This window comes from Aquarana catesbeiana, linkage group LG06 (assembly GCF_042186555.1).
Source record: "Aquarana catesbeiana isolate 2022-GZ linkage group LG06, ASM4218655v1, whole genome shotgun sequence".
Lineage (NCBI taxonomy): Eukaryota > Metazoa > Chordata > Amphibia > Anura > Ranidae > Aquarana > Aquarana catesbeiana.
Window position 1 is genome coordinate 326,124,166 of NC_133329.1, and position 27,896 is coordinate 326,152,061.

General features: G+C 42.8%; 1 protein-coding gene across 3 annotated transcripts in view; it reads left to right on the forward strand.

The window, feature by feature from the left end:
• SESTD1 (SEC14 and spectrin domain containing 1) overlaps window positions 1-27,896 on the forward strand; it is a 233,618-nt gene that overhangs the window by 180,035 nt on the left and 25,687 nt on the right. For all 3 annotated transcript variants that reach the window (XM_073633758.1, XM_073633760.1, XM_073633759.1), the window contains exons 9-13: window positions 7,637-7,848; window positions 18,026-18,148; window positions 20,691-20,885; window positions 24,226-24,340; window positions 25,399-25,558. In XM_073633758.1, the coding sequence (XP_073489859.1) occupies window positions 7,637-7,848; window positions 18,026-18,148; window positions 20,691-20,885; window positions 24,226-24,340; window positions 25,399-25,558 (805 nt within the window). The remainder of the gene's footprint in view (window positions 1-7,636; window positions 7,849-18,025; window positions 18,149-20,690; window positions 20,886-24,225; window positions 24,341-25,398; window positions 25,559-27,896) is intronic.

Here is a 27,896-nt window from a genome sequence, read left to right on the forward strand (position 1 = left end):
TTTCTTAGTAAAAATAAAGTAAAGGGGGGGGGAGAGAACGAATAATAATGTGTAAATGAGCTTAGGAAATTGGTGAAAAATAATAATGAAAATAATAATTGGTGATTGTTATTTTTAAATTTTAATAAAAGCTTGTAGCATTGCATAAAGGATTATAAAATAGATTATGACACAGCATGTTTCCTGTTTGGGTGAATTTTAACTGTAAATTTGGGATCTTCCCAGTGCCTAGACCGACTGAGTGCCATCAGCTGACCGCGTGCTTTAGACCGATGTTGGCTGAAAATGGGTCGCAGGAGTACAGAAAGAAGTGCACTTCTGTGATCCATAGAAGGCGAGCCAAAATAGCTTTGGCCAAACTTCTCATTTAAAGTGGTTGTAAACCCTTACATATACCCAGTAAAATTAACAACCTTGGATGATACACAGGGATGAAACAAATCCCCCAACATACTATAGGTTTTAAACAAAATATAGGTGTCTTGCGAGCCACAGATGGACTAATGCCTCTAAGGAGTAAACTATTTAAGCTGCAAGCACTGAACCACGTTTCATTGCGTGTGGATAGATAAAAAATATATAATAAATGTGCCCGCGCTAGTATAGTGTCACATATAAAATATATAAAAAAATATTTTCACATATAAAACACATGTAATGTGATAAATAAAACCATACAGGTAAAATATAATGCAAATAACTATAAATGATAAACCACCAAGTGCATATAAAGGTGCAATCGTGGTAGTAACTAATAAAAGTGCAACGTGCTAAAAATATAAACATCAAAACACTTTCCAGTGACAAATGAGTGTATATCCCAATTAATAAATACAAATCACAAAAAACATGAATAAATAGTGTCCATAAAATGAATAAACATCATGCTTCTTCTGATGGGTGTAGGCTCACTCAGGATACAGTGATGCAAAGACACTCCTCCCAGGTGAAACTGCTAGGCTCACTCAGGTTACAATGGTGCAAAAACACTCCTCTCAGGTAAAACCAAGATCCAAAATCATAGAAAAAACAAACAGAGGGACTCCATAGTGCAATATAGCCAGGACATTTATTAAAGAATAAGCCCTCCAAGAGGGTACTCACATTGGATGGGTGCTAGAGTGCACCAGACTGTACAGGTAAAATAATAATGTTTTTTCTATGATTTTGGATCTTGGTTTTACCTGAGAGGAGTGTTTTTGCACCATTGTAACCTGAGTGAGCCTAGCAGTTTCACCTGGGAGGAGTGTCTTTGCATCATTGTATCCTGAGTGAGCCTAGGAGTGGCCCCAATGCTTATTTTGACACCGTTTAATTACTGTGTCACAGGACTGAAGGTGAGCGCAAGCACATGTGGGGTGTCACGGGAGAGCACAGTTTTCACGTGTTGTGATTTATACACCCATCAGAAGAAGCATGATGTTTATTCATTTTATGGACACTATTTATTCACGTTTTTTGTGATTTGTATTTATTAATTGGGATATACACTCATTTGTCACTGGAAAGTGTTTTGATGTTTATATTTTTAGCACGTTGCACTTTTATTAGTTACTACCACGATTGCACCTTTATATGCACTTGGTGGTTTATCATTTATAGTTATTTGCATTATATTTTACCTGTATGGTTTTATTTATCACATTACATGTGTTTTATATGTAAAAATATTTTTTATATATTTTATATGTGACACTATACTAGCGCGGGCACATTTATTATATACTATAGGTTTTATTTTTTTATCTGCAGTCTTCTCTTGTCTACACCCCTTCAAAAGGGCAGAAAAGTGTTAAAATCTTTCTTCATCTATCAGAAGCACAGAGGAGGGGGCAGAGAGGCTGCAGAAACAGTGTGAGAGCTGATTGGAGGAAAGACACACGCCCCCCTCCACACAGCAGAACTGTGTTCTGAATAGACAAGCTGTCTGCTCAGCCCCCGCCTCCCGACACAAATTTATCTCGTGTGGAGAAAACTTCTCAGAAGTAACTCATGCTGATAAGAGAAGAACAAAGCACCAGAGAGAAACAACACTTTGAGCTTTGAAGAGAGATGAGTAAACATTACAGATAGAGTATGTGCTTTGCTCAGATTCCATGACTGCGGTTTACAACCACTTTAACTTGCTGTAGGCTTCTTTCAAATCAGTGAATATACAGTGCATCTGGAAAGTTTCACAGCGCTTCACTTTTTCTACATTTTGTTATGTTACAGCCTTATTCCAAAATTGAATAAAATCATTATTTTCCTCAAAATTTTTCAAACAATACCCCATAATGTCAATGTGAAAGAATTTTGTTTGAAATCTTTGCAAATGTAATAATAATAAAAAAACTAAAAAAATCACATGTACATAAGTATTCACAGCCTACAACAATACTTTGTTGAAGCACCGTTGGCACCAATTACAACCTCAAGTCTTTTTGAGTATGATGCTACAAGCTTGGCACAGCTATTTTTGGGCAGTTTCTCCCATTTTTTTCTTTGCAGGACCTCTCAATCAGGTTGGATGGGGAGCAGCGGTGCACAGCCGTTTTCAGATCTCTCCAGAGATGTTCAATCGGGTTCAAGTCTGGGTTCTGGCTGGGTCACTCAAGGGCATTCACAGAGTTGTCCCGTAGCCACTCCTTTGTTATCTTGGATGTGTGCTTAGGGACATTGTCCTGTTGGAAGATGACCCTTTGCCCCAGTCTGAGGTCCAGAGCTCTATGGAGCAGATTCTGCCTCTGAAAAACATCCCCACAGCATGATGCTGCCACCACCATGCTTTACTGTATGGATGGTATTGGCCAGGTGATGAGCGGTGCCTGGTTTCCTCCAGACATGATGCTTGCCATTCGGGCCAAAGAGTTCAATCTTTGTTTCAGCAGACCAGAGAATTTTGTTTCTCATGGGTTGAGAGTCCTTCAGGTGCCTTTTGGCGAACTCCAAACGGGCTGTCATGTGCCTTTTTACTGAGGAGTGGCTTCCGTCTGGCCTCTTTACTATACAGGCCTGATTGGTGGAGTGCTGCAGAGATGGCTCTTCTTCTTCTGGAAGATTCTCCTTTCTCCACAGAGAAATGCTGGAGCTTTGTCAAAGTGACCACCGGGTTCTTGGTCACCTCCCTGACTAAGGCCCTTCTCCCCCGATTGCTCAGTTTGGCTGGACGGCCCGCACTAGGAAGAGTCCTGATGGTTCCAAACTTCTTCCATTTATGGATGATGGAGGCCACTGTGGTCACTGGGACCTTAAATGCTGCAGACTTTTTTCTGTATCCTTCCCCAGATCTGTTCCTTCATACAATCCTGTCTCAGAGGTCTACAGACAATTCATTGGACTTCATGGTTTGGTTTGTGCTGTGACATGCGCTGTTAACTGTGGGACCTTATATAGACAGGTGTGTGCCTTTAAAAAATCATGTCAAATCAACTGAATTTACTATAGGTAGACTCCAATCAAGTTGTAGAAACATCTCAAGGATGATCAGTGGAAACAGGATGTACCTGAGCTCAATTTTGAGTGTCATGGCAAAGGCTGTGAATACTTATATACATGTGATTTTTTTTTTTTTTTTTTTTAACAAATTTGCAAAGATTTCAAGCAAACTTCTTTCACGTCATTATAAGGTGGTGTTTGTAGAATTTTGAGGAAAATAATGAATTGAATCCATTTTGGAATAAGGCTGTAACATAACAAAATGTGGAAAAAGTGAAGCGCTGTGAATACTTTCCAGATGCACTGTATATATACATTATATATATATATATATATATATATATATATATATATATATATATATATATATATATATATATATATATATATATATAAAAAAAATAATAATAATAATTTTGTCTACCCTTTAAAAAGTATACATTGTTACATAAATCAAGATCATGTCACACAACAGCTAGAGCAATAATTGGCTTGAAATTTTTAGCCAGAGATAATGGAGATAATTGATGGGCACTGAAATTAATAAGGGATTTGTTTAATAAATTCAGGAAATTATAAATTTGAAATGTCCTCCTCAATTCAGTGTGACCAGAAGGTCAGGGATGATCTTCATGGCTGATTAGGCATTTTACATTAGAGGATGTTTCAGTAGCAGAAATAAAGTGCTCTTTTTAGCTTCAAGGAGGTGATGTGTCTTTATATACAGCATTTAAAACTGCAAAGTTAGCTTGTTTTGTGTACAGAACTAGCATGATCTTCAGTTTATGGTGTTCAGATGATATCATCCAATAGATAACAAGCGTATCAAGTGGCCGATAAATCGTCCTGCCACCGATGCCTCCTTTATATTTAGTTCCTCTGAAGTGTATCGACTGGCTGCAAATCCAGTTTGATTTTCTTAGTGAGGCGTATCGTGTACTTCCAGACCAGCCAGGCAAGCCCAGAATTTATTTCCACTTGAAACGCTTCTTTGAGTTTCTCACGCTGAGTGTAACGTCTCAGTGCACTGTCTTCTCCCAATAGAATGCTCATAGTCACGCCTCAGTGATCTTGGGGATATCAACTCTATTAGAGCTCTTAGCATTTGATTCATAATCCATGATTTGAATCTGTATCTTTAGAAAATGTTTTTATGCTTCTAATAAAGCACACTGTAATGCTCATTTCTAAAGTTGTTTAATTGTAATATACCCAGATAGGCTGGATTTAGAAGCTTATTTATGAAGGCTGGAGGGAACGGATAGTGAGGTTATTGCCTAAATAAACGATGCAATGTCCAGCAATTTGTATTTAGCTGAAGGATAAAATGTAAGCTGGCAAGTAATTGGCTGCTATGAGCTGCTCACAAGTTGCTTTTGAGGCTTTTGGAGCTCTGAGATGATATTTTTTTGATTTTCAAACAGACATAGCTGTGTTTTTGTCAGAGAAAGCCAAATGGAGAAAAGCACCCTGTGGGTCACCTTTATTAGTAGGATTTGATTGCCAAAATTGTCTTTTGAATATCACTTGCCTATTCGATGTGGTTTTACATTGTGTTTTTTCTAAATGTGAACATCACTTTAAGCTAAGTTCCAGCAGTCTGGCTGCTGGTGATGCTTTTCACTTAAAGAGGAAGTAAACTCCCCTATTTTGTTTTTACCTATAGGTAAGCCTATGATGAGGCTTACAAAGTTCATATGCAGCGCTGAAGAGGTATGAAAATAGATGGAATCCAAGAGAGATGGTGAATAGAAGAGGCAAGACCCTCGCACCAACTTCAGAGAATGTATTGACACACCATACCACAATGCTCTCAACTATTACTCTTACCAGAAGGCAAATCAAATGCACTGCAGGCACCCCAACTGCTCTCCTTTCCCAGGACTCAAAGAAAGGTCTCTGCACAGGATCCAGTTATCACAAACTTGCTTCACTCGATTACCCAATGAAGGAAATGCACCTGGCTAGGAAGACTCTGGTCATTCAAGAAATCTCTCTTCTTCCTCTCCCCACTATCTCTTTGGCTTGCTAGTTGTAGCTGCAGCTTTAGGCTTCTGGGACAGCAGTACTAAGGTGATAGTTTCTTTTCAGTGAGTAGAGTCCACGCCAGCTGTGCCATCATTGTACCTCGGTAAGCATTCTTTTTCCAAATTCCTGCGGCTCTGCTAAAACTAGACACTCACACTCGTGGCTGCTCCTTTACACCCACATGGACTCCTCATGAGGGTGGAGCCCAGAACCCTGGTCCTGTCTCCTAGGAGAAGGCACAGCTGGCGTGGACTCTACTCAATGAAAAGAAACTGTCACCTTAGTACTGCTGTCCCAGAAGCCTACAGCTGCCGCTACAACTAGAAAGCCAAAGAGATAGTGGTGAGAGGGAGAAGAGAGATTTCTTGAATGACCAGAGTCTTCCTAGCCAGGCGCATTTCCTTCATTGGGTAATCGAATGGAGCAAGTTTGTGATAATTGGATCCTGTGCAGAGACCTGTCTTTGAGTCCTGGGAAAGGAGAGCAGTTGGGGAGCCTGCAGTGTGGGAGAGTGGTTCACGCTGAAGCCACGAGATATCCCTAGCATCTATGCCTACATGCCTGTTTGATCTGCCTTCTAGTAAGAGTAATAGTTGAGAGCACTGTGGTATGGTGTGTCAATACATATACTAAAGTTAGTGCGAGGGTATTGCCTCTTCTGTTCACCATCTCCCTTGGATTCCATCTATTTTCATACCTCTTCAGCACTGCATATGAACTCTTTGTATTTATGATATATTGCCATCAACAATATTTATGCTGGCTGCTGTTGTGTTTTCATACATCTTTTTATATATCTGCTGTTTATTCTGAAGGCGCGGATATTCCCACATTTGTTTTGTATATGCTATAAGGGGGTTTACCTATAGGTACTGTAAATATCTCCTAAACGTGCACCGTTTAGGAGATATTTACTGTAAATGCCGGCTATTACGTCATCGGCGCATGCGCTCTAAAGAACCGGATGCCCGTGCATGCGTAGGAGTGACGTCATCGTGGCTCTGGCCAATCACAGTGCCGGAGCCCGCGCACCCAGAAGAAACACCAGGAAAGATGTCATCTGTGTACTAGCTCATTATGCATTTGTCTTACAGTTTGTTTTTTTTACATTGAGGTTTATAACCTCTTTAAGCCTGGTACGCATTATGAGTTTATTTTCCGTTAAACCCAGCGGGCTGAATAATAAACTGTCAGCTGCGGTTGGAGCCACTGCTCTAACGATCCAACGTTAGTACAGGGATCTCTCCCTCTGAGCTGTTGTGTTCTTAAAGGGGGACCCCCCCCCCAGCCAGAACACTCTGGTCAGCGCTCCCAGCCATTGGCTGAGAGCACTGATCGGGAGCCAATCAGCTGCTGGTTTTCTAGCATGCACGTCTGACAGAAGCATCTGGCCCATGTGCGTGGGGCTTTAGACTGAAGTATTTTAGCAATGTTTAAATTTTCTTGGCAGATTTGGTTGATGTCTTTGACACGTATGGCTTAATATTAAAAAAATTATTTGAAAGAAATATTTTAACAGGTATTCTCATATCATGTTCATTACAAATTCAGAAAACAAGGGATTTATTTCTTGCTGTAGGATAGGGAATGGAAATACGTAAATCATCCTTTTTAATGTCCCTCTGGTTAACTGCGCTCCGAAATGACTGATTTATAGCACAGAGAGAGCTTATACGCAGAGCCTTTTATCCATCTTCTTGCAACTAGTTTTAGTTTAGTCTCTTCAGTGCTGAATATGGAAGGTTAGGCCCCTTTCACAGGAGAGGTTCAATCAGGTCTGGCTATCCTTCTTTCAGCTGGACCTGATCAGACCCCCCATTCTCTTCGGACTTGTGTCCTTTTACACCTGATTACCTTCAGTCTGGTAAAAAAAAAGAGCGAAAGAGGATCCTTTCCCATCCCCTGTTTGGCCGGATTGGAGGGCAGTCAGTTGTAAAGGGACATTTTGTCCCTTTACAATCGGCTGCCCATAGACCAATAGATGAGACCTGGACCGTGTGAAAGGGGCCTTATAGTGTGAGACCAACAGAAATGTTTAAGCCCTCAATTTACATACTGTACTGTCTGTACAGACAGTCTATAGTGGTTGTTTGTGCTAACCACATGACAAACTAGAAAAGTGTTTCTAGTGCATTAGAAAGTATATTTAATTATGATCTTTTTAACAATGTATTAACTTTCTGCTCTATAGGTCATGAGTTGCTATCTGAGCTTCAGCAGCGGCGGTTCAATGGGTCAGAGGGAGGCGTTTCATGGTCTCCAATGGATGATGAGCTTTTGGCTCAGCCTCAGGTTATGAAACTTCTCGATTCCCTGCGAGAGCAATACACTCGTTACCAAGAAGTGTGCAGGCAGCGAAGTAAGCGAACACAGCTTGATGAAATCCAGCAAAAGGTTATGCAGGTAAGAAGAGGGGACTGAACTCTGAACTCCAGATTTGATTTAACTTTAAAATCAAGCTGATCCAAATGAACTACTTTCTTCACTAATACATGTGCCCGCTCGGAGTGCTGTATAAACTGTATGTAGCATCAGCTACATATAGTTTACAGCACTGTATTTTGACGTACGGGCACTTCCATCCCTTTCCCAGAGCAAAATTGTGCGCTGTTCAGCCATTCACAGGAAGCTTTGTGTTTTATGAATTAATGCAAACCTTTCTCTGATTGACTGAGGTGGAGATCATCTACCCGCCTCTCCATCTCCCCCAATCAGAGGAAGCCTTGTATTCATTCTTAAAAATACAAGGCTTCCTGTGACTGGCTGAGCAGTGCATAGCTTGGTTCGAATTTGTTTTGGCAAAACGGCGCTGTATACTGTATTTAGCAGATGTTATTTCCAGTTTATACATGACTTCCAGCCAGTGGAAACATTGGGAAATAGATAGTTTGGACCAGCTTGGTCCAAGCAAACTAAAATTAAATCAAACCTGAAGTTCAGTTTTAACGTAACAGTCATTACTTCTCTAAAGATTTTTGTTTAACCTCCCCATGTTGGAGCTGTACGGTGCTTTAAAGTTTAAAGCTTTGAAGCTTGTGGAATGTTTTGAAACTACTTTGTAAGTTTGGTGTACACCATGGGTGCTCAACCTGTGGCCCTCCAACTGTTGCAAAACTGCAAATTCCCATCATGCCTTTGGGAGTCATGCTTGTAACTATCAGCCTTGGAATGCCTTATGGGACTTGTAGTTCCGCAACAGCTGGAGGGCCACAGGTTGGGCACCTATGGTGTACTTTCACGTAATGAAGACTATATATGTACAAGGTCTAATGCCTCATACACACTAGATAATGTCTTTGGTGTCTTGATTATTTCTCTAAATTAGACCCCTTTCACACTGAGGCGGTTTTTAGGCGTTTTAGTGGTAGAAATAGCGCCTGTAAAGTGCCTGAAAACTGCATCCTATTCATTTGAGTGTGACTTTTCACACTGGGGCGGTGCATTTGCTGGACCTTAGCAAAAGTCCTGCAAGCAGCATCTTTGGGGCAGTTTGGGAGTGCTGTATGCAGCCCTCCCAAAACTCGCTGCCCATTGAAATGAATGGGCAGTGCTTCCAAACGCCTTAAAAGTGCTTCGGAAGCCCTGCAGCACGGGCACTTTTAACTCTTTCTTTGGGGGTAAAGCGGTAAAGCGCAGCTAAATAGAGCAGCTCTTCACCGCTAATGGCCGGAGCTTTCAGTGTGAAAGCAGCCTTATAGTCTCATAAACCCCTATCACTTAATTTTTTTTTCCAACAGGATTTAACTATATTTTACATTTGTTTTATATTGCAATGTAATATACAATATATTGTTTTGTACGTTTGTTTATTTTGTTATGTTTTAACATATTTTTTTCAACCCTGGCTGGTAGTTTTCCAGAAATGTGTCTTTAAATTATATTAATAGTTCTTGAGCTTTGCGAAGGTTTCTATTTAGTTATCTTGTCTAGCAGACTTTATTCTATATATAAGAATGTGACATCTGAATACAGTTGCACCAGAACTTACTTTGAGGGTTCATATCAAAGGACATGAATACTTAATTTAAGTTTTTGTTAGCATGGAGAACTATTTAGATTTTCTTCCAGTTCAACATTATGGACTTGTGTTGGTCAGTAACATGAAATCTCAATTTTATTTCTGGGTTAGAACACTTTAAAACAACCTTTCTTTCTCGAACATCACGGGACACAGAGCCTCAGTAATTACTGATGGGTTATATAGGTATCACTAGGTGATTGGACACTGCTCACACCCTAATCAGGAAGTTCAACCCCCTATATAATCCCTCCCCTTGCAGGGATACCTCAGTTTTTATGCCAGTGTCTTAGGTGATGGACGTGTAAAGCTGTCCTGTGCTGAAGCTCCAAAGGGAATATCCTGGTATCCTATACTGGGGCAAGCCAGGCAGACCGGATCCATTCAAAATGTCCTTTCTAGGCCGAATTGGATGGTACCCGGGGCCTCGTGTCCGAAGAAACGAGGTTTTACCTGTAATGCTTCTCTTTTTAGAGAGCTGGACCCCGCAGATCAGAAAATGGCTTTAAACCTCCTAATTTCTGGCTGGGTGCTGTGCAGGGCCAGAACTGCAGGATCCCCTTATTCATAGGGGGCCCCAGTCTCTGACGGTTTTTTCAAACGGAGCCCACCGTGAGAGGTGAAGATTGTGTAAACTGAACCCTACGGCTGGATAAGGTAAGAGGAGATTCCACAGAATTTTCTAATTCTAGTAGGCTTCTCCTTTAAGGTAAATGCATGCTATGCCTATTGTGACCACCGGGGGCCTGCCAAGAGCACAAACCTTGTCATGCTGGATTGTCTGTCTCAGTGTTCATGCTACACATGTTTCAGCGTCTCAGGCTGGCTCACAGTAGGATGGATGGGGGGATTTCTCATGTTTGAATGTTCCCCCCAGGCTAGATAGAGGCCACAGGGGTCTAGAAAGCGGTTATACCGCTCAGGCAGGCACCGCTGCCTCGGCTGCCATTTCCGACCATTGCCGTTTTTAGGCAGGTCTTCACTACCAGCTTCTCTCCCTCCTCCCCCTCCCCCAGCCTTCCTCCATAGTATTTCAGGAGAGTCGGCCAGCGCGGGAAGCGCTCGTTTTTTTTTTTAAACTCAAGGGGGGCGGGGGGGGGGGGGGGACGTCGGCACAGGTGCTTAGACTCCCACTCAGGCCAGCTGCAGGCTATTAAAGGCACTCTGTACAGATGCACACAGCCTTTGGAGAGACACAGAGCTGACAGTCACATGTAAGGTGGGACACAGGCATTCTCCTAGGCAGCATTTACTGAAGTAACACCAGACTGAGCATTGGGTAGCAAGGCTTTTAGCCAGACTACATCGCTCAGCAGGCAGTGTTCATTTGTATACCTCACACCTTGTTGCTTTGCACTATGGGTAGAAGAGGTTCAAGCACCCCAAGAACCAGAGACACTAGGGGATCTCGTTCAGGTTCTGAGGGCCCCCTGTCAGCAGCATCCTCCCCCCCCCTAAAGGGCCAGGGACGGCTAGCCAGGGAGAGCCGTTGGGGTCAGGGGCTACACCTGCTTCTGGCACTTCAGCCCCTGTATATATTACACAAGAGGTTTTTTTCCTCAACCATTAATGGTCTAGAGGAAAGATTAATGGCCGTTATTACGTCTTCACTCAGTAGAAGAAAACGCACTAGGCCTCCCTCTGTTCCCCAAGACCCTCAGGAAGAGGAGTTCTGGGATAAAGGAGATGAATCCCTTTCAGAGGATCGGGATGGGATGGATGATTCCTCTTCGGAGGAATCAGGTGGAGAGGGACCCTCTGCGACTTCCCAAGAGGAGAAAGTCTTAGTGCAGATCCTTACTGGATTGGTCCACTCCACATTTAAGTTGCCCGTACCTGAAACTGCTAAAGAATTCTCTTCTGCTTTGGGGTCACTGAAACCTTTCCAAGCAGCACATGCTTTTCCTGTTCATAAATTACTTGAAAAGCTCCTTTTATTCTGAGTGGAAGCACCCAGATAAGCAATTTCTTCCACCGAAAAAGTTTTCAGCACTTTATCCTATGGAAGAAAATTTATTAAGATGTGGGGAATACCGGCCATTGATGTGGCCATTCCCTCTGTAAATAGTAGTCTGACTTGTCCTGTAGACAACGCTCAGATGCTCAGGGATCCTGTGGATAAAAAGATGGAATCCTTATTAAAGGATGTTTTTTCCTTAGCAGGATCAGTGGCCCAACCTGCAGTAGCAGCGATTGGAGTCTGTCAATACTTAAGAGACCATGTTAACCACTTCCCTACCCAGCCATAGTCATATGACGTCCTGGGATGGAATCTCCCATCCTGGGTGGACGTCATATGACGTCCTGGGATTCCCGGCCGTCTAGGGGGCGCGCGCCCGCCGCGTTGCTCGGGGCCCGGTGCGTGTGCCCAGCGGCCGCGATGTCCGCCGGGCACACGCGATTGCCCGTTAACCGGGCCGGACCGTGGATCTGTGTGTGTAAACACACAGATCCACAGCCTGTCAGGAGAGAGGAGACCGATCTGTGTTCCCAGAACGGAGGAACACTGATCGGTCTCCTCCCCTTGTATGTCCCCTCCCCCTACAGTTAGAAGCATTCCCTAGGAAACGTATTAACCCCTCCCCGCCCCCTAGTGGTTAACCCCTTCACTGCCTGTCACATTTACACAGTAATCCATGCAATTTTATAGCATTGATCGCTGTATAAATGTGAATGGTCCCAAAAGTGTCCGATGTGTCCGCCGTAATGTCGCAGTCATGAAAAAAAAAATATATATTTTTTTTAAAAATGCCATAAATCTATCCCGTATTTTGTAGACACTATAACTTTTGCGCAAACCAATCAATATACTCTTATTGCGATTTTTTTTTTTTTTACCAAAAATATGTAGAAGAATACATATCGGCCGAAACTGAGGAAAAAATTTTTTTTTTTTTTTTAAAAATTGGGATATTTATTATAGCAAAAAGTAAAAAATATTGTGTTTTTTTTCAAAATTGTCGCTCTTCTTTTGTTTATAGCGCAAAAAATAAAAACCGCAGAGGCGATCAAATACCACCAAAAGAAAGCTCTATTTGTGGGGAAAACAGGACGTCAATTTTTTTTGGGTACAATGTTGCACGATCGCGCAATTGTCGTTTAAAGTGCGACAGCGCTGAAAACTAAAAATTGGCCAGGGAAGGAAGGGGGTGAAAATGCCCTGTATTGAACCGGTTAAGCAGGTCATCAAAGTATTACCTGAACAACAGGCCCAGGGGTTTGCTAACCTTCCAGCGGCCTTATGTTAGGTTGTTGACGCCATCAGAGATTCTATCATGCAAACCTCTCGTCTTTCACTTGGGTTGGTGCATATGCGTAGAATCTTATGGTTGAAAAATTGGTCAGCTGAAGCACCCCTTTTCGTGGTGCAAGGTTGTTTGGAGAAGACTTGGATAACTATATCAAGAGAATCTCCTGTGGGAAAAGTACTCTCTTACCTGTTAAGAAGAAGAGTAAACGTCCCTCTTTCAAACAGACTCTCTCCCCAGCGCCAAGGGCTTCAGCCTCCAGGCAGTTACGACGGCCTCCTCTGTCTGGGGCTACAAACAAGAGTCAACCCCAGGGACAAAAGAAGTCCTGGGGGAAGAAGTCTTCTAGACAAGACACTAAGGCCTCTTCATGAAGGGGCGCCCCCGCTCGCTCGAGTGAGGGGAAGACTGCTACAGTTCTCAGAGCTCTGGCAGGAGGACTTCCAGGACAGATGGGTAATCTCCACGGTAACCTTAGGGTACAATCTGGAGTTCCAAGAATTTCCCTCTCCTCGTTTCCTCAGATCAAGTGTTCCCAGAGAAGAAGCAGTCGCTCCTTCTAGCGTTAGAGCGACTTTTGTCGCAGGAGGTCATCAGGGTGGTTCCCACAAAGGATCAAGGATTGGGTTTCTATTCCAACCTTTTTACGGTCCAAAAACCAAATGGGGATGTCAGACCCATTCTGGATTTAAGACATCTGAATCGATTCTTAAGGATTCAGTCCTTCCGCAGGGAATCAATTTGGACAATAGTCTCCATCCTGCAGGGAGGAGAATTATTGGCATCGATTAATATCAGAGATGCATATCTACATGTGCCCATTTTTCCTACTCATTAGAAGGTTCTGCGCTTCGAAGTAGGAGGGCGCCAGTTTGTGGCTCTGCCCTTCGGGATAGCCACTGCACCTCGAGTGTTCACAAGGATCGTGGCTCCTCCTCTGGCCAGATGAAAGGCTCAGGGTATGACTGTCATAGCATACCTAGACGACCTACTCTTGATAGACCGGTCGGTAGCTTCCTTGAATGGGAACTTAAGGACCACGGTCAAGTATCTGGAACATCTAGGTTGGATCCTGAACCCAGGAAAATCTTTCCTAAACCCAGTAAGAAGACTGGAGTATTTAGGTCTGATCATAGATACAAGCCAGGAGAAAGTATTTCTACCTCAGGCAAAGATCACTGCTTTAAGGGAGCTGATTCTGACAGTCAGGACCAAGAAGGGGCCTTCTGTCCGCCTTTGTATGAGGCTGCTAGGAAAGATGGGGTCTTCATTCGAAGCAGTTTCCTATGCTCAGTTCCATTCAAGACTACTGCAACACAGTATTCTGTCGGCCTGGAACAAGAAGGTTCAGGCATTAGACTTTCCGATGCACCTGTCGCATGCGGTGCGTCAGAGCCTCAATTGGTGGCTCATACCCGAAAACCTGCAGAAGGGGAAATCCTTTCTACCGGTTACCTGGACAGTGGTAACAACAGATGCCAGTCTGTCAGGTTGGGAAGCAGTTCTGGAACAGTCTGCGAACCAGGGGCTATGGTCTGAGACCGAGAGGACCCTAACCATCAACATTCTGGAGATCCGTGCGGTATATCTAGCCCTAAAAGCCTGGACTATCAGGCTACAGGGTTGGCCGGTCAGGATCCAGTCCGACAATGCCACAGCAGTGGCTTAGGTCAATCATCACGGAGGCACCCGGAGCCGAGCTGCTCAAAAAGGTGATCCAGATCTTAGCCTGGGCAGAGATGCAGGTGCCATGCATATCGGCAGTTTTTTCATTCCAGGGATAGAGAACTGGCAGGCGGACTATCGCCAGCAGTTACTCCCAGGGGAATGGTCTCTGCTTCCCGACGTCTTTTGGGCATATGCCAAAGATGGGGGGTCCCAGATGCAGATCTCTTTGCATCCCGATGCAACAAAAAGATAGACAGATTTGTGGTAAGGACGAGGGATCCTCTTGCACGCGGGACGGATGCGTTGGTGATTCCGTGGCATCGGTTCTCACTGATTTATGCATTTCCGCCTATTCTGCTACTGCCACGACTCCTTCGCAGGATCAGGCTGGAAAGGAAGTCGGTACTTCTGGTGGCCCCCGCTTGGCCCAGAAGGACTTGGTATGCAGAAACTTTATGCAGGGGGTGATGCGGCTTAATCCTCCGGTTAAGACGCCCTAAACCCCTGGGATTTGAACTTGGTTCTGTCTGTGTTACAGAAACAGCCTTTTGAACCAATACGTCAGATTCCTTTGGTCTTGCTGACAAGGAAGTTAATTTTTCTGGTAGCCATCTCTTCTGCTAGAAGAGTATCAGAATTAGCAGCTCTTTCCTGTAAAGAGCCTTATTTGATTGTTCACAAGGATAGAGTGGTACTGCGCCCTCATCCTAGTTTTTTACCGAAGGTGGTTTCAGATTTTCATCTAAACCAAGACATTGTTCTGCCTTCCTTTTTTCCATATCCCTGTTCTACGGAAGAGAGATCTCTACATTCTTTGGATGTAGTAAGAGCAGTCAAGGCCTATCTGGAAGCAACTGCTCAGATTCGCAAAACGGATGTTTTGTTTGTGCTGCTAGAAGGTCCCAGTAGAGGACAAGCAGCATCAAAAGCTACCACTTCTAAGTGGAGTCGACAATTGATCATTCAAGCTTACGGTTTGAAACAGAAGATTACTCCGTTTCAGATCAGGGCACATTCCACAAGGGCTATTGGTGCTTCTTGGGCAGTGCATCACCGGGCTTCTATGGCTCAAATCTGCAAGACCGCAACCTGGTCTTCAGTTCATACATTCACCAGATTTTATCAGGTGGATGTGAGAAGGCATGAGGATGTCGCCTTTGGTCGTAGTGTGCTGCAGGCAGCGGTACAAGGTCCTCAGGTCTGATTGCACCCTACTTGGTTGTGGTTCCCCTCCCCTCATATAGCATTGCTCTGGGACATCCCATCAGTAATTACTGAGGCTCTGTGTCCCGTGATGTTCGAGAAAGAAAATAGGATTTTTTAAAACGGCTTACCTGTAAAATCCTTTTCTTTCGATGGACATCATGGGACACAGAGGTCCCGCCCCTCTTCTAATACACTTATATTGCTTGGCTACAAAACTGAGGTATCCCTGCAAGGGGAGGGATTATATAGGGGGTTGAACTTCCTGATTAGGGTGTGACCAGTGTCCAATCACCTAGTGATACCTATATAACCCATCAGTAATTACTGAGGCTCTGTGTCCCGTGATGTCCATAGAAAGAAAAGGATTTTACAGGTAAGCTGTTTTAAAAAAATCCTATTTTTTCAACCAGGGTGACCTTTCAGGTTTCTTCAGGGGTGCCTTGACAAAATGCCTAAAAATTGGCCAAAAATTGTACAAGCCAGCAGGTGGATGAAGTTTGCCTTTTAGTTACACAATGCCACAGGTTTTCATTGTGCACCATTCCAACCTTCCAGCCACCGGTGTCCTAACAACCAATGATGTCATCAGTTGATAAGGAGGACAGTGGGCACCTGCACAGCATCCTTGTTTGCCCCTCCCCTGCCCCCTCTATCAGCACTGGGGTCACATTAGCTGAGTGAGGGAGATAAATTGAGGGAGAAGAGAAAAACTGGAAAACCAGTCAGTACCAGTGCAATGGTGTATTTGCTTTGGAAGAATAAATCACCTCCAACTTTGGGTGTCCTCTGTGTGTGGATGTTGCTGCGTTATGTTAAACTATTAGTTTTGTTTTTTTACGTTTTAGAATGGGGGTGCCACTAGATTTGTGCATAATTTTGAAGGGTGCCTTGACTGAAAAAAAAAGTTGAGAAACACTACTTTAAAATGTGTAAAAAAAAAAAAAAAAAAGTCCAAGGAGGGTAAATTCTTGTACATAGCACTGTCTGTTTGACTGGTTTTCTTTCAGTTGTTCTATTAAGAGATGTAATTTTATTAAGGGGTAATCTGCACTCTGGGATATATCTTCTTTAGTTATAAGACATGTCACTTGGTTAGGTTGTACTGACAGGTCTGCTTATCCTGGAAGTCTTAATCCAAGTCTACATGCGTCAGAAGTACAGCAGAGAAACGTGAGTCTACCAGTGCCAAGTCAGCCACATGACCTTGCTAGCAGCAGCAGATATCTCTTCTTCAACATAGAATGGACTTTAGTCCATGTTAGTTCTCCTTGCTGAATATGTATTCGCAAAAGAAAAATACCTAGCTAAATCACCATTAATGCTTAAATTAGCACTGCATGGGAGCGGAAAGTGAGCTGAAAGTAAAAGACACATAAGCACTTTTGCCTTACAAAAGGTATACACTGTTTTTTTTTAATAACGTACCTACCCTGCCCTACCCTACCCTGTACACTTTGGGACACTGACAGTGAATGAACACCCCCATCTCCACCTTTTCCCCTATGCCTGGTCTCATCATGACAATAAGAACTTGGGGGCTAGAAACACTTTAGACCCCTTTCACGTGGGCGCCATCTATTTAGTCACATTTTTTCAAAGACAAAACATATTCAGTCTACATCAGTTTTTCATCCATTTTTTCCATCTTTTTTTTTTTTTTAACTTCCGCCCACTTTGTCCTTAACAACCACGACTCATCCTTTCTGTCGCTGAGGGATTCCCCACTGAATCCCTGAATACGTAATTCATACAAAGCCATTTGGGCCTGGTATGGGTTTTGGGGAGCCTCATGGCAAAAAGCCAAAAAATGGCATGAGGTCCCCCCAATCCATACCAGGCTCTTCAGGACCCTTGCTCGTTTGGGGGACTCATCAGAATCTGAAAGCCACCCTTTAACAAGGGGGTCCCCAGATCCGGGGGCCCAGATCCTAAGCCAAAAATAATAGAACCCTGGTCAGTGGTTTAGACATTAATGGCTGTGTGTTATTTTGAGGGGACAGCAAATTTACACTGTCATACAAGCTGTACACTCACTACTTCACATTGTAGCAAAGTGTAATTTCTTCAGTGTTGTCACATGAAAAGATATAATAAAATATTTACAAAAATGTGAGGGGTGTACTCACTTTTGTAAGATACTGTATACGGCATCCATAGGATACAGATGTTTGTCAGAAACCTGGATTCAAGTGAAAGTACATTTAGGAGATAAATATGGTTCTGCATGTTTTGAAATATTTAATATATTTGGAATGAGGTGTATATAATCATCCAGAACTCTCAAAGTCCCTGTCCACATAAAAATGTGCTGGTGGATGTGACCAGATACTTGGATGTTGTTCATTGTCTGTGGAAAACGTGAAATGTTCTGCAAATGTTTATACTTTTTTTTTTTTTTTTACAGTTTTTGTCTCAATTTTATTAATTCTTCTTTATACAGGTTGTAAACTGGCTGGAAGGACCTGGGTCAGAACAGCTGAGAACCCAGTGGGGTATTGGAGATTCCATAAGAGCATCTCAAGCCTTACAACAGAAGCACGAGGAGATTGAGAGTCAGCACAGTGTAGGTGGCTGTGTGTCATTGTTTCTATATGACATATCTGCTCGTGTACAGTATGAAAAACTATTTAGTTTCTCATTCAATGCTGAATCTCATCTTTTTCATCCCAGGATATTTAGTCAGTAACCAGGGAACGCTTTGGCTTACCAGTTTGTAATGCAGTAGAAGTATTCCAGAACACATACTCACAGTAGAAGCTTTAATTCCTCTCACACATTGTAACATTATACTGCACAGACTCCTCCAGAACACTTGAGGGTCTGTGTCATATTTTGGCTGTGCTGGATTATGAAGGTGAAAGAAACTATGTGCCAGAGAAATATAGACATTGCCATTTGCTGATCTCTTAAGAATGCTGATTGCCTGACTGTCATGCTGAGCTTTTTCTTCTAAGACTGGTATTACATCTGTGTGTTGCAGTAATGTGTAATAAAATGCAGCACACGGTAATGCACATTGTGCACTGCATTGTGGTGTCATTTCATTTTAAAACCCAAACCCACCCTGCCAATGCACCCCAGCACACCTGTATTTTAAAGGATAATTCACCTTTTAAGAAAAAATAATAAATGCACATGTTTTTGCAGGAAAAAAAATGTGCATTTAATATTTGTTCCTACAGGAGCCTGGAAAGCATTGCATCCGTGATCAGGGGTGCAATATCAGGCTTCTGCAGACGAGCACTGTAGTTTTCAGCCCGTACCTCCGATACGGGCTGACAGTTTACAATCTGCAGGGCTTGTGAATGAACTATGAGAGCACTCATCAGCCACCTCACAACCCATTCAGAACTACAAGCCATCGGTCACAGTGGCTGACGGTAGTTGTAAGCTATTCATTCACAGGAAACTGAATGAACAACACAGCCATGTGGGCAGAGTCCTGAATGGTTGCGCTGTTTTTGAATTGTGACAGCAGGTGTAGGGCGAAGACCCCCCACCTTCTGTAATATTTAGGTGGTGAGCCGGGGGAGAGGCTGCAGAAGCTGGAACATGTAACATGTTCCCAAAGGCGAACCTAACTTTTAAAACACAACAGTGCACACAGATGAATATCCTCTGCACAAGGGGCTACTTGTCCACTTTTTATGTGCATTGGTATCACATTTAAAATGATCATTGCTGATGGATGTTGGTTTCCATCCTGAAGGTTAAAGACTTCCTGTGTATCTCCATAAATGAAAAAGTAAATAGAATATTTGAACTTACTATAAAGTTTTTTCCTTGGAGTCCATTGAGGGGCACAGGTCCCATCCTTCTGTGTTTTATGATCATACTCAGTACTGCTTTGCTACAAAACTGGGGTATATGCTGATAGTAGGAGAGGTTATCTTGGGCTGGTCTATGGGTTTATCATTTTGTTTGTTAGGCCCCTTTCACACCAGCGGACCGACTAGGTCTGCTAGTCAGTTTTTCATGCGAACCCAATTGAACCACCCGTTATGGCAGATGTCAGCGGAAATGTTTCTGCTGACACCTGCCAGGCATCCGATCTGACAAAATACACTGAAAACACATGCAGTCCGTTTCCATCTGACCGCCCCATAGAGAAGAGCGGCTGTGCCCGTGTCCGCTCTGCATAGCGGGGAGGACACAGACCTGTCATCTGCCAGCTCAGCAGGGATCAGTGGAGAGGTACCCCGCTGAGCAGGCGGATTTCGCTTGGACGGATCCACCTCATGTGAAAGGGGCCTTTGTGTCCAATCTTTCTGTAAGTAGCAGTATAATCCAAAACGTTAGACACTTACAAGATAAAGGATTTTACTGTGAGGACAAAAATGTTATTTTGTCATTTATATAAGAAAGTTATATTATGTGATATATGAAAGATACTAATAAGGAGAACATGCACGTTAACAAAAACTAAATTAGTAAATTTGATTTTTGACTTTTACTTAACTGCTCTCTGCCCTAACTGCAGTCTGCTGCCCTCTTCTGGAATGGCAGCTGGCAGTATGCGTTTAGGTGAAATATTAAACAGCTAAAATTGCTGCATATGTGTCCTTTAAGAGCTGTGTCCAGGTATATATTAAAGATACCAACTTTATTTAAAATACATTAAAGTGATTCTAAAGGCACGTTATTATTTTTTTTTTCTTAAAATAAAAAACGTTATACATAACTGCTCTGTGCAATGGTATTGCATAGAGCGGTCTCTTTACATCCTCTTTTGCTATCTGCTCCTCTGCTTCCAGTTCCCCACTCAGCAAGCCATGTGCTGAGGGGGTGCGCGGCTTGGCCATTATCCCGCTCTCTCCTCACAAAATTTGACAGATAACAGTAGGAGCCTATTGCTACCTGTGTCATCTGTTAGAAGAAGAAAGAGGGCAGCATGGCTGCAGCAGGGAGTGCATTAAGGTAAAAAATGTTCTGACTTTAAAACTACATTAAGTTGTCATAGACTCATCAAGATCTGTCTTCTTCCACAAACATTGTTGCAATATAGCCTGTCCATGGCCTTTGTTTTATCTGTTGAATTAACTGATGCCATTTGAGTAGTATGTTTGTGCTTATTTTTCTATCATTGTTCATCTGCTGCTTTCTAGGAATGGTTTGCTGTGTATGTGGAACTGAACCAGCAGATTGCAGCGCTCCTGAATGCTGGGGATGAAGAGGATCTGGTGGAGTTGAAGGGTTTACAGCAGCGACTCAGTGATGTCAGTTACAGGCAGGCCAGCCAGCTAGAATTTCGGCAAAACCTTTTACAGACGGCACTAGAATTTCATGGTGTTGCTCAAGAGGTATAGTTGTCAATGTACTTAAAGTATAAATCTCTAGTTTGTAATGCCTGGTACACACAATGACCAATAAACGCCCACCAGAGGGTCTAGAACACAAACTATAGAAAATAAACCTAAAACAAGTGCATAAACCAATATTGAATAGATAAATAATAAATGTGTCTTGTGATATCACACAAACAACAAACTAATTAAAAAGTAAAAGCCTCTTTTGAGACAGTTCTTTTGGCTCAGTTTTACTCCAGATTTCTACAACACAACTTTCTGTCATCATGAGATGTGTTGATCCACTCTCTGGACAGACTGAGTCATCTATCACCAGGGACCTGGTGGTATGCAATCTGGCTCTGGAGTAAGGGAAATCCTTCCTTCCCATCTTTTGAAAGTACCCGTATGACGGACCTTGTTGCTGCAGGGGACTTGGACATCGAGGGAGTCTTGTCTCCTGATCCACATCCTGGAGCTTTGGACCATTTGGCTGTCTTTGCAGAAATGGATAATCTTACAGGATGTCATCCGTTTTAGATTCAGACAACACCACGGCACTGGCGGACATTAAAGGATCTTTCTACAAAAAAATAATAAATGCATTTATTATTTTTTGTAGCAGGAGCCTGTAAAGTATTGCACCAGCGATCAGCAAATCGCTGATGCCATGCAGGTCTCCTGCACACTGTCAGTGTATCTGCTTGCCCATACATCCCGTACGGGTAAACCGATACTCGCAGACAGAAAGACTCATTGAACTACCACAGCGCTCCACAGCCCCATGGTAGTTCATTAAGAATTACAAGCTGACAGCCGCTAAGGATGCCGGGGTTTGTAATGCATTTACACACAGGACTCTGTGTATGAATGCCACGCCCATGTTGGGGGAGCCCCGCATGGCCGCACTATTTTCAAATGGTGACAGCTGGTACAGGGAACTTCTCCCTGTACTGCTGTAATGGAGGGAGGGAGGGCAGTGTGGGCGGCGGCTGCAGAACTGGGAACATGTTACATGTTCCACCCTAAAATCGGGTGGAACATGTAACATGTTTCCAAAGAAACTTATCCTTTAATCTTCAGGGGGAAACCAGAAGTCTCACCCACAGCAGGAGTTAAATTGGACAGAGGTGGCCCAGTACAGTCGCAGATGATTGGCAATCAGGCTTCTGCAGCATCTGGACTGGGGTTACTAGTCCCTACACTAGGGTGTTCCAGGACCTGTGTCACAGGAGGGGGACGCTGGCTGTGGGCCTCCACATTTGTCAGTGTGGCATCTATGCCTTTCCTCCTCTAAAACTTCTTGCTTGTCTTCTTCGCAGGCAGGTGTGGTATGCCAACTTGATTAGGCTCCTGGCAGACTCTTTGTGAGCTCTGCTGGATCGTGAAGGTCTTGTGTCCCAAGGACCATTTTGCTATCTTGCTTCAAGTCACTGGCTTTAACTGCATGGCTATTGATGCTGAGGGACAGGGGAGCATCTTTCAGTCTGTGATTTCCAAGATGCTAAATCTAAAAAGTCTGCTTCTCATAAGGTCTGTCATCAGACATGGAAGGCATACGTTATTTAATAGGAGTTGGATCTTCCACCCCAGGAGTTTCTTTGTGGGCAGAATCCTCCCCTTTTTGCAGCTGAGTGTGGGCCAGCATTTTGTTCTCTGCACTTTCAAGGATCAGGTTTCCACCCTTTCTATTTTGTTTGAGACCATTAGCCTCTCTTGTTTGATAAAGACCTATTTACAGGGCATTCCCCAGGTAGCTACCCCTGTCTATTCCCCTGTGAATCTGAATCTAATTCTTTGTGCTCTTCAGAAATCACTGTTTGAGCCCATTAGAGGCATTCCTCTGTATACTCTTACTAATAAAGTAATTTGTTGCTATCACCACTATAACCAGGACCTCATTCTTTCTCTTCCCTCTGGCTTCAGTTCACCAAAAGGGAAGCTCCTGCCATTGTCTGAATGCTGTTCAGGCTGTGGTTGCCTGTCTTTTTAGCCACTGCTTTTTTCAGGAAAATAAATTCCCTTTCTGTCACTGTGGATGGATCCGGTAAGGGTGCAACACCTTCTGTTTCCACTAACTTTAGGTAGCTCAGGTGGGCTGATGCCCAAGCTTATGGTTTCATAAGCTTGGGCATCGGCCCACCTATTAGATCTGTGAGTGCTTTTTGGGCTTTTCGGCATAAAGCAACTATTTCCCACATGTTCTAGGCTGGTCTAGTATCCACATGTTTTTTAAGTTCTACCAGGTGGATGTTTTCATCTTATGCCAGCTTTGGGCATAATGTCCCTTCGGCTACTCCTGTGATTTGCAGGCAGTCCCTAGTTCTCTGTTGTTTTTCTTGGACTGTTTGTTTGCTGCATTGCCCACGCCTCTGACATCCCAAAGGTTAAAGGGTAAGTTCACCTTTTGGAACATCACCATGCCCTCTGTCACTATTTGAAAATAAGGTGGCCATGCGGGTCTCCACCCGCCTGGGCCATATCATTCATCCACAGTGCTCTGTGAAAGGGAAACTGCAAGTACCGACAGCATTTACAGCTGTCGGTTTGTAGTTTCAATGAACTACTATGATGCTGTTTAGCGCTTTGGTAGTTCATTCTCTCTTCCTGGCAGTGTGTATCTACCTCTCTGTAGGAGGTACAAGCAGACAGATACACAGACAAGTCTGAAGGAGTCCTGCATGGCACCCACGACCTGCTGATCGCAGGTGCAATGCTTTACATGCTTCAAGTAATAAAAAACAATAAATGCATATTTCTTTATCTGCAAAAAGATGTGCATTTATTATTTCTTTTTAAAAAGGTGATCTTATCCTTTAAAGGTTTTTCTGTGCACCTCAATGAATGAGAATAAAAATAGGATTTTTTCACTCACCATAAAATCTATTTCTTGAAGTCCATCAGGGGACATGGGTCTCATCCCTCTTTGTTTATGATCATGTTCTCAGTGCTGCTCTGTAGGGGCTAGCCAACAGTTTTTGGTTTGCCAGTGTCCAAAAAAAATAAAGATTTTATGTCTCCATCAGTGGACTCCATCAAAAGGATTTTATGGTAAATACAAAAATCCTATTTTTCTTTACGAGAAACAACCTCTGGTCTACCTGTTAATGTCAGGCCAAGTGATGCTTAATGGGCAGCCTGCTTGCACATGTTATATTTAATCCAGTGGTGAAATAAATATTCTTCACAAAACTAGACTGCTGTTTGTTTTAGATGTACAATACCCCTGATTCTTAACACTCATAAAGCTGTAATATTTTTGTTAGAAAAGCCTTTTGTCGCCAAGACTAGTAACAGCTTGCTTCACCATTCTGAGCACTGCTGAAGTCTGATTCCTAAATATTGTTTTTGTCAGTTGTCGCAGCAATTAGATGGCCTGCTGGGGATGCTGTGTGTTGATGTGGCCCCTACAGATGGAGCAGCAATTCAACAAACATTAAAACTGCTTGAGGAGAAGCTGAAAAGTGTTGGTAAGGAGCAGACACATTCTTATGTTTGTTCATTACAATGCAAGTATAGATTAAAGGAAACCATTAAAAAAAATGAATGGGGTTTATTTCTTAGAGAAAACATGTAATGAAAAAAATGTCTTTTAAAAATTGTTAGTTGCATGGCATTCGTGCTGACCCAGCTTCTTCAGTACTTTCTGAGTTGCTGAACCATAGTAAAATGAAAATGGGAAGTTCTGACTTCCCTGAAATGGTTGTTACCACACGCTTGTTGCAGGTTGGTGACGCAAGGTCTTTTTCTTGTAGGGCTTTTCAAAACTGGTAAAATCTCGGCAAATTAGTTCAGGCTTAAGGGAATCTGGCCAGGGTTTCAAGCCAAGCACCACTGAAAATTACTTATTCAATTCTGGAGAGTCTTAAAATGATTAATTTGTTCTTTGGTTTATTAAATATCCCTATGTATTGGCAAAATGATCTCTCATAACCTCACAGTTGCTGTGAAAGGGCCCTTTCTCCACTTCTTAGGCAGGTGACGCCAGCAGAAGCAAAACATCACCACTTCCTTGAAAGACTCTTAATATATAATATTTGCCATGTTTGTAGCTAGCTGCATATGGCCCTGATTATGTCAAGTCAAACACCTAAAGTAGTAAGCGCGTTTGGACCCTACGGGGTAAATTTAACAGTTTAACAAAACAATTAATATTTCGGTTGTGGCATGAATAATAACTGTCACAGTCGCTTGGACTCTCAGTTGAACTGTCAAGCCAATAAATGGTTGGTGTCATAACTGATCCACACCATGGCAACTGCAGATCGAACAGAGGCTAAGATGGCAGCTTCCTTTGCTGTAAAGGAAAGGAAGGTTTAATTCCGCTTAATAAATTCCCAACATATCAGTAGTTCTCATTGCAAGTTTGGAAGCAGCTTTTCTTTACTTGGATCTGGAGCCTCACATTGAGAACTACCAGCTGACCAGAACCATGTAGACTGTCTTTTGTATTGAAATGTATCGTATTTGAAAATTGGTTTTAGCCCATCCTGAAAAAGATTCAGATTTATTTTTTATTTTTTATTAGACACTGGTCTTCAGGGCTTACGCGAGAAAGGTCAGAGTCTGCTTGATCAAATTTCAAACCAAGCTTCTTGGGCCTATGGGAAGGATGTCTCCGGTGAAAACAAGGAAAATGTAGATCATATTCAGGGAGTAATGGAGGACATGCAGATGAGGAAGCAGAGGTGAGATGACCATTATCACATGAAATGCAGCCAATGTTTAACATTCAGGGCAGTACAGGTGCATCTCAAAAAAATGAGAATATCATTAAAAAGTTCATTTAATTCAGTAATTAAATTCAAAAAGTGAAACTCATACAAAAAAAAAAATATATATATATATATATATATATATATATATATATGTATATGAATTACTGCATCAGTGCGGCGTGGCATGGAGGTGATCAGCCTGTGGTACTGCTGGGGTGTTATGGAAGCCCAGGTGGCTTTGATAGTGGCCTTCAGCTTGTCTGCATTGTTGGGTCCGGTGTCTCTCATCTTCCTCTTGACAATACCCCACACATTCTCTATGGTGTTTAGGTCAGGTGAGTTTGCTGGCCAATCAAGCACAATGATACCATGATCATTAAACCAGGTATTGGTACTTTTGGCAGTGTGGGCAGGTGCCAAGCCCTGCTGGAAAATGAAAGCAGCATGCAAAATTTTCTTTCATCCGAAAAGAGGACTTTGAACCACTGAGCAACAGTCCAGTCCTTTTTCTCCTTAGCCCAGATAAGATGCTTCTGACGTGGTTCAGGAGTGGCTTGACACAAGGAATGCGACAGTTGTAGCCCATGTCCTGGATACGTCTGTGGTTGTTCTTGCAGCACTAAATTGTACTAATGGACATTAATGTGGACATCAATGTGAACCTTTGTGTAAAACACCCCTGTATACATCTATACTCGGTCCTGCTAGTCCTGCAGGAATGATTATAAAATATAATAACACCATATAAACAGAAATCTGGTGAAATAGAATATCAGTTGTAACAACCTTTGTGTGAAACATCCGTGTGTACATCTGTACTAGGTCCTGCTGGTCATGCAAACCTAGTAAAATTAATATCAATCAACACATATGTAAAAATTTAGTGATATGAAGATTATATTACAATAACCCACTATATAGTAAATATTACAGACTGTGTATATATATATAGTAAAGAAATCCCCAAACTTCCACCAAAAATAGGCATGTGTAGAACAAACTTAAGGTGGAATTGGATATCCCCAGTAGACTTTTCAAACATTTAATAAGGCAGGAAATAGTATAAAATGCCCTTACCGGACGTGGTAGACTCACAGGCCATTGGTGGTGAGTCGTACAGGCTTGCACCGTTTTAACGGTAGGGTTAAAGCTGCTCTTGGTCTGTAGTAGAGGGTCTTGGATGGATCCCCGATCACGGGCAGCACCTTGGGTTCCTCTTCTGATGATCACTCAATCTCATTCAGATGAGATAAAGGAAAAGGGAAACAAAAAGGCTCCACATAGCATAAAATCTGGGTAACCAGGAAGTTTTATTGCATTGATTCCAAATTTCCAATAAAAAATCAGGTTTAAAAACAAAGTTCATATGAACCAAATGGTGAGTTTAAGCGCAGTAATCAGATGGCTGTGGTAGCGTCACACACCCGACGCGTTTCGTCTACCAAGACTTCGACTGGGGTAAGGCTAACCTCTCATCTGCTGCGCTTTTTATTTAAAATTGCTAGAAATACCATTGGGGACACCTGTGCGGCGTGACTTCCGGGATTATCTATGTCATGTGATAGTATCGTTAGTCAGCTGACCATCAATAAGGCCTATCAGCAGTGCGGAACCATCCCAGAAACCAAGCCTCAACCTGGTAATCCTATCCTGCCAATGACAACCAAAAGACATGGTCATGTGGCTAGTGCGCCAGAGCGTCAGAACGTAATGACGCGGATTCTAACGTCACCAAACCTTCCTATTCCACAGATACTTCCTTGTTTGTGCGTCATCACGTTTAGACGTGATGACACGGCCAGCTGGTCACGTCTTCTCATTGACCAACTGATCCAACCGTCCAATGGGCAACGTGCCGCGCCACGCAAGCGCAGCGGCACGACTCCGACATCCATCCACTCCCAGCACGTCAGGCCACTACGATGCAGCACACAACATCTGCGAGCACGCCCTCCGTCAGGCCGGCCACTCATATTGCTCTCTCTACTTAACCAGATCACATGATTGGAGTATTACTCAGTTGTCAAAGCAACTGAGCACTAATAGAGAGAGTTCAATCATTGGGGCATAGAGATGGCATAGATGTACGGACTATCAAATCACTGAAGACGTATTTGATCGCTCAATATAGGGCTATGGTTGTCATGACACACATGTTCCCCTATGTTTACAACTATTTGACACAAATAATATTCAGGAAACAAAAATATTTGCAGATATAGAAAATATGTATAAACTATATAAAATATAAAACGTAGAAATAAAAACAAACAGCAACTAAGGACGGGTGACACCCCCAGAATAGGAG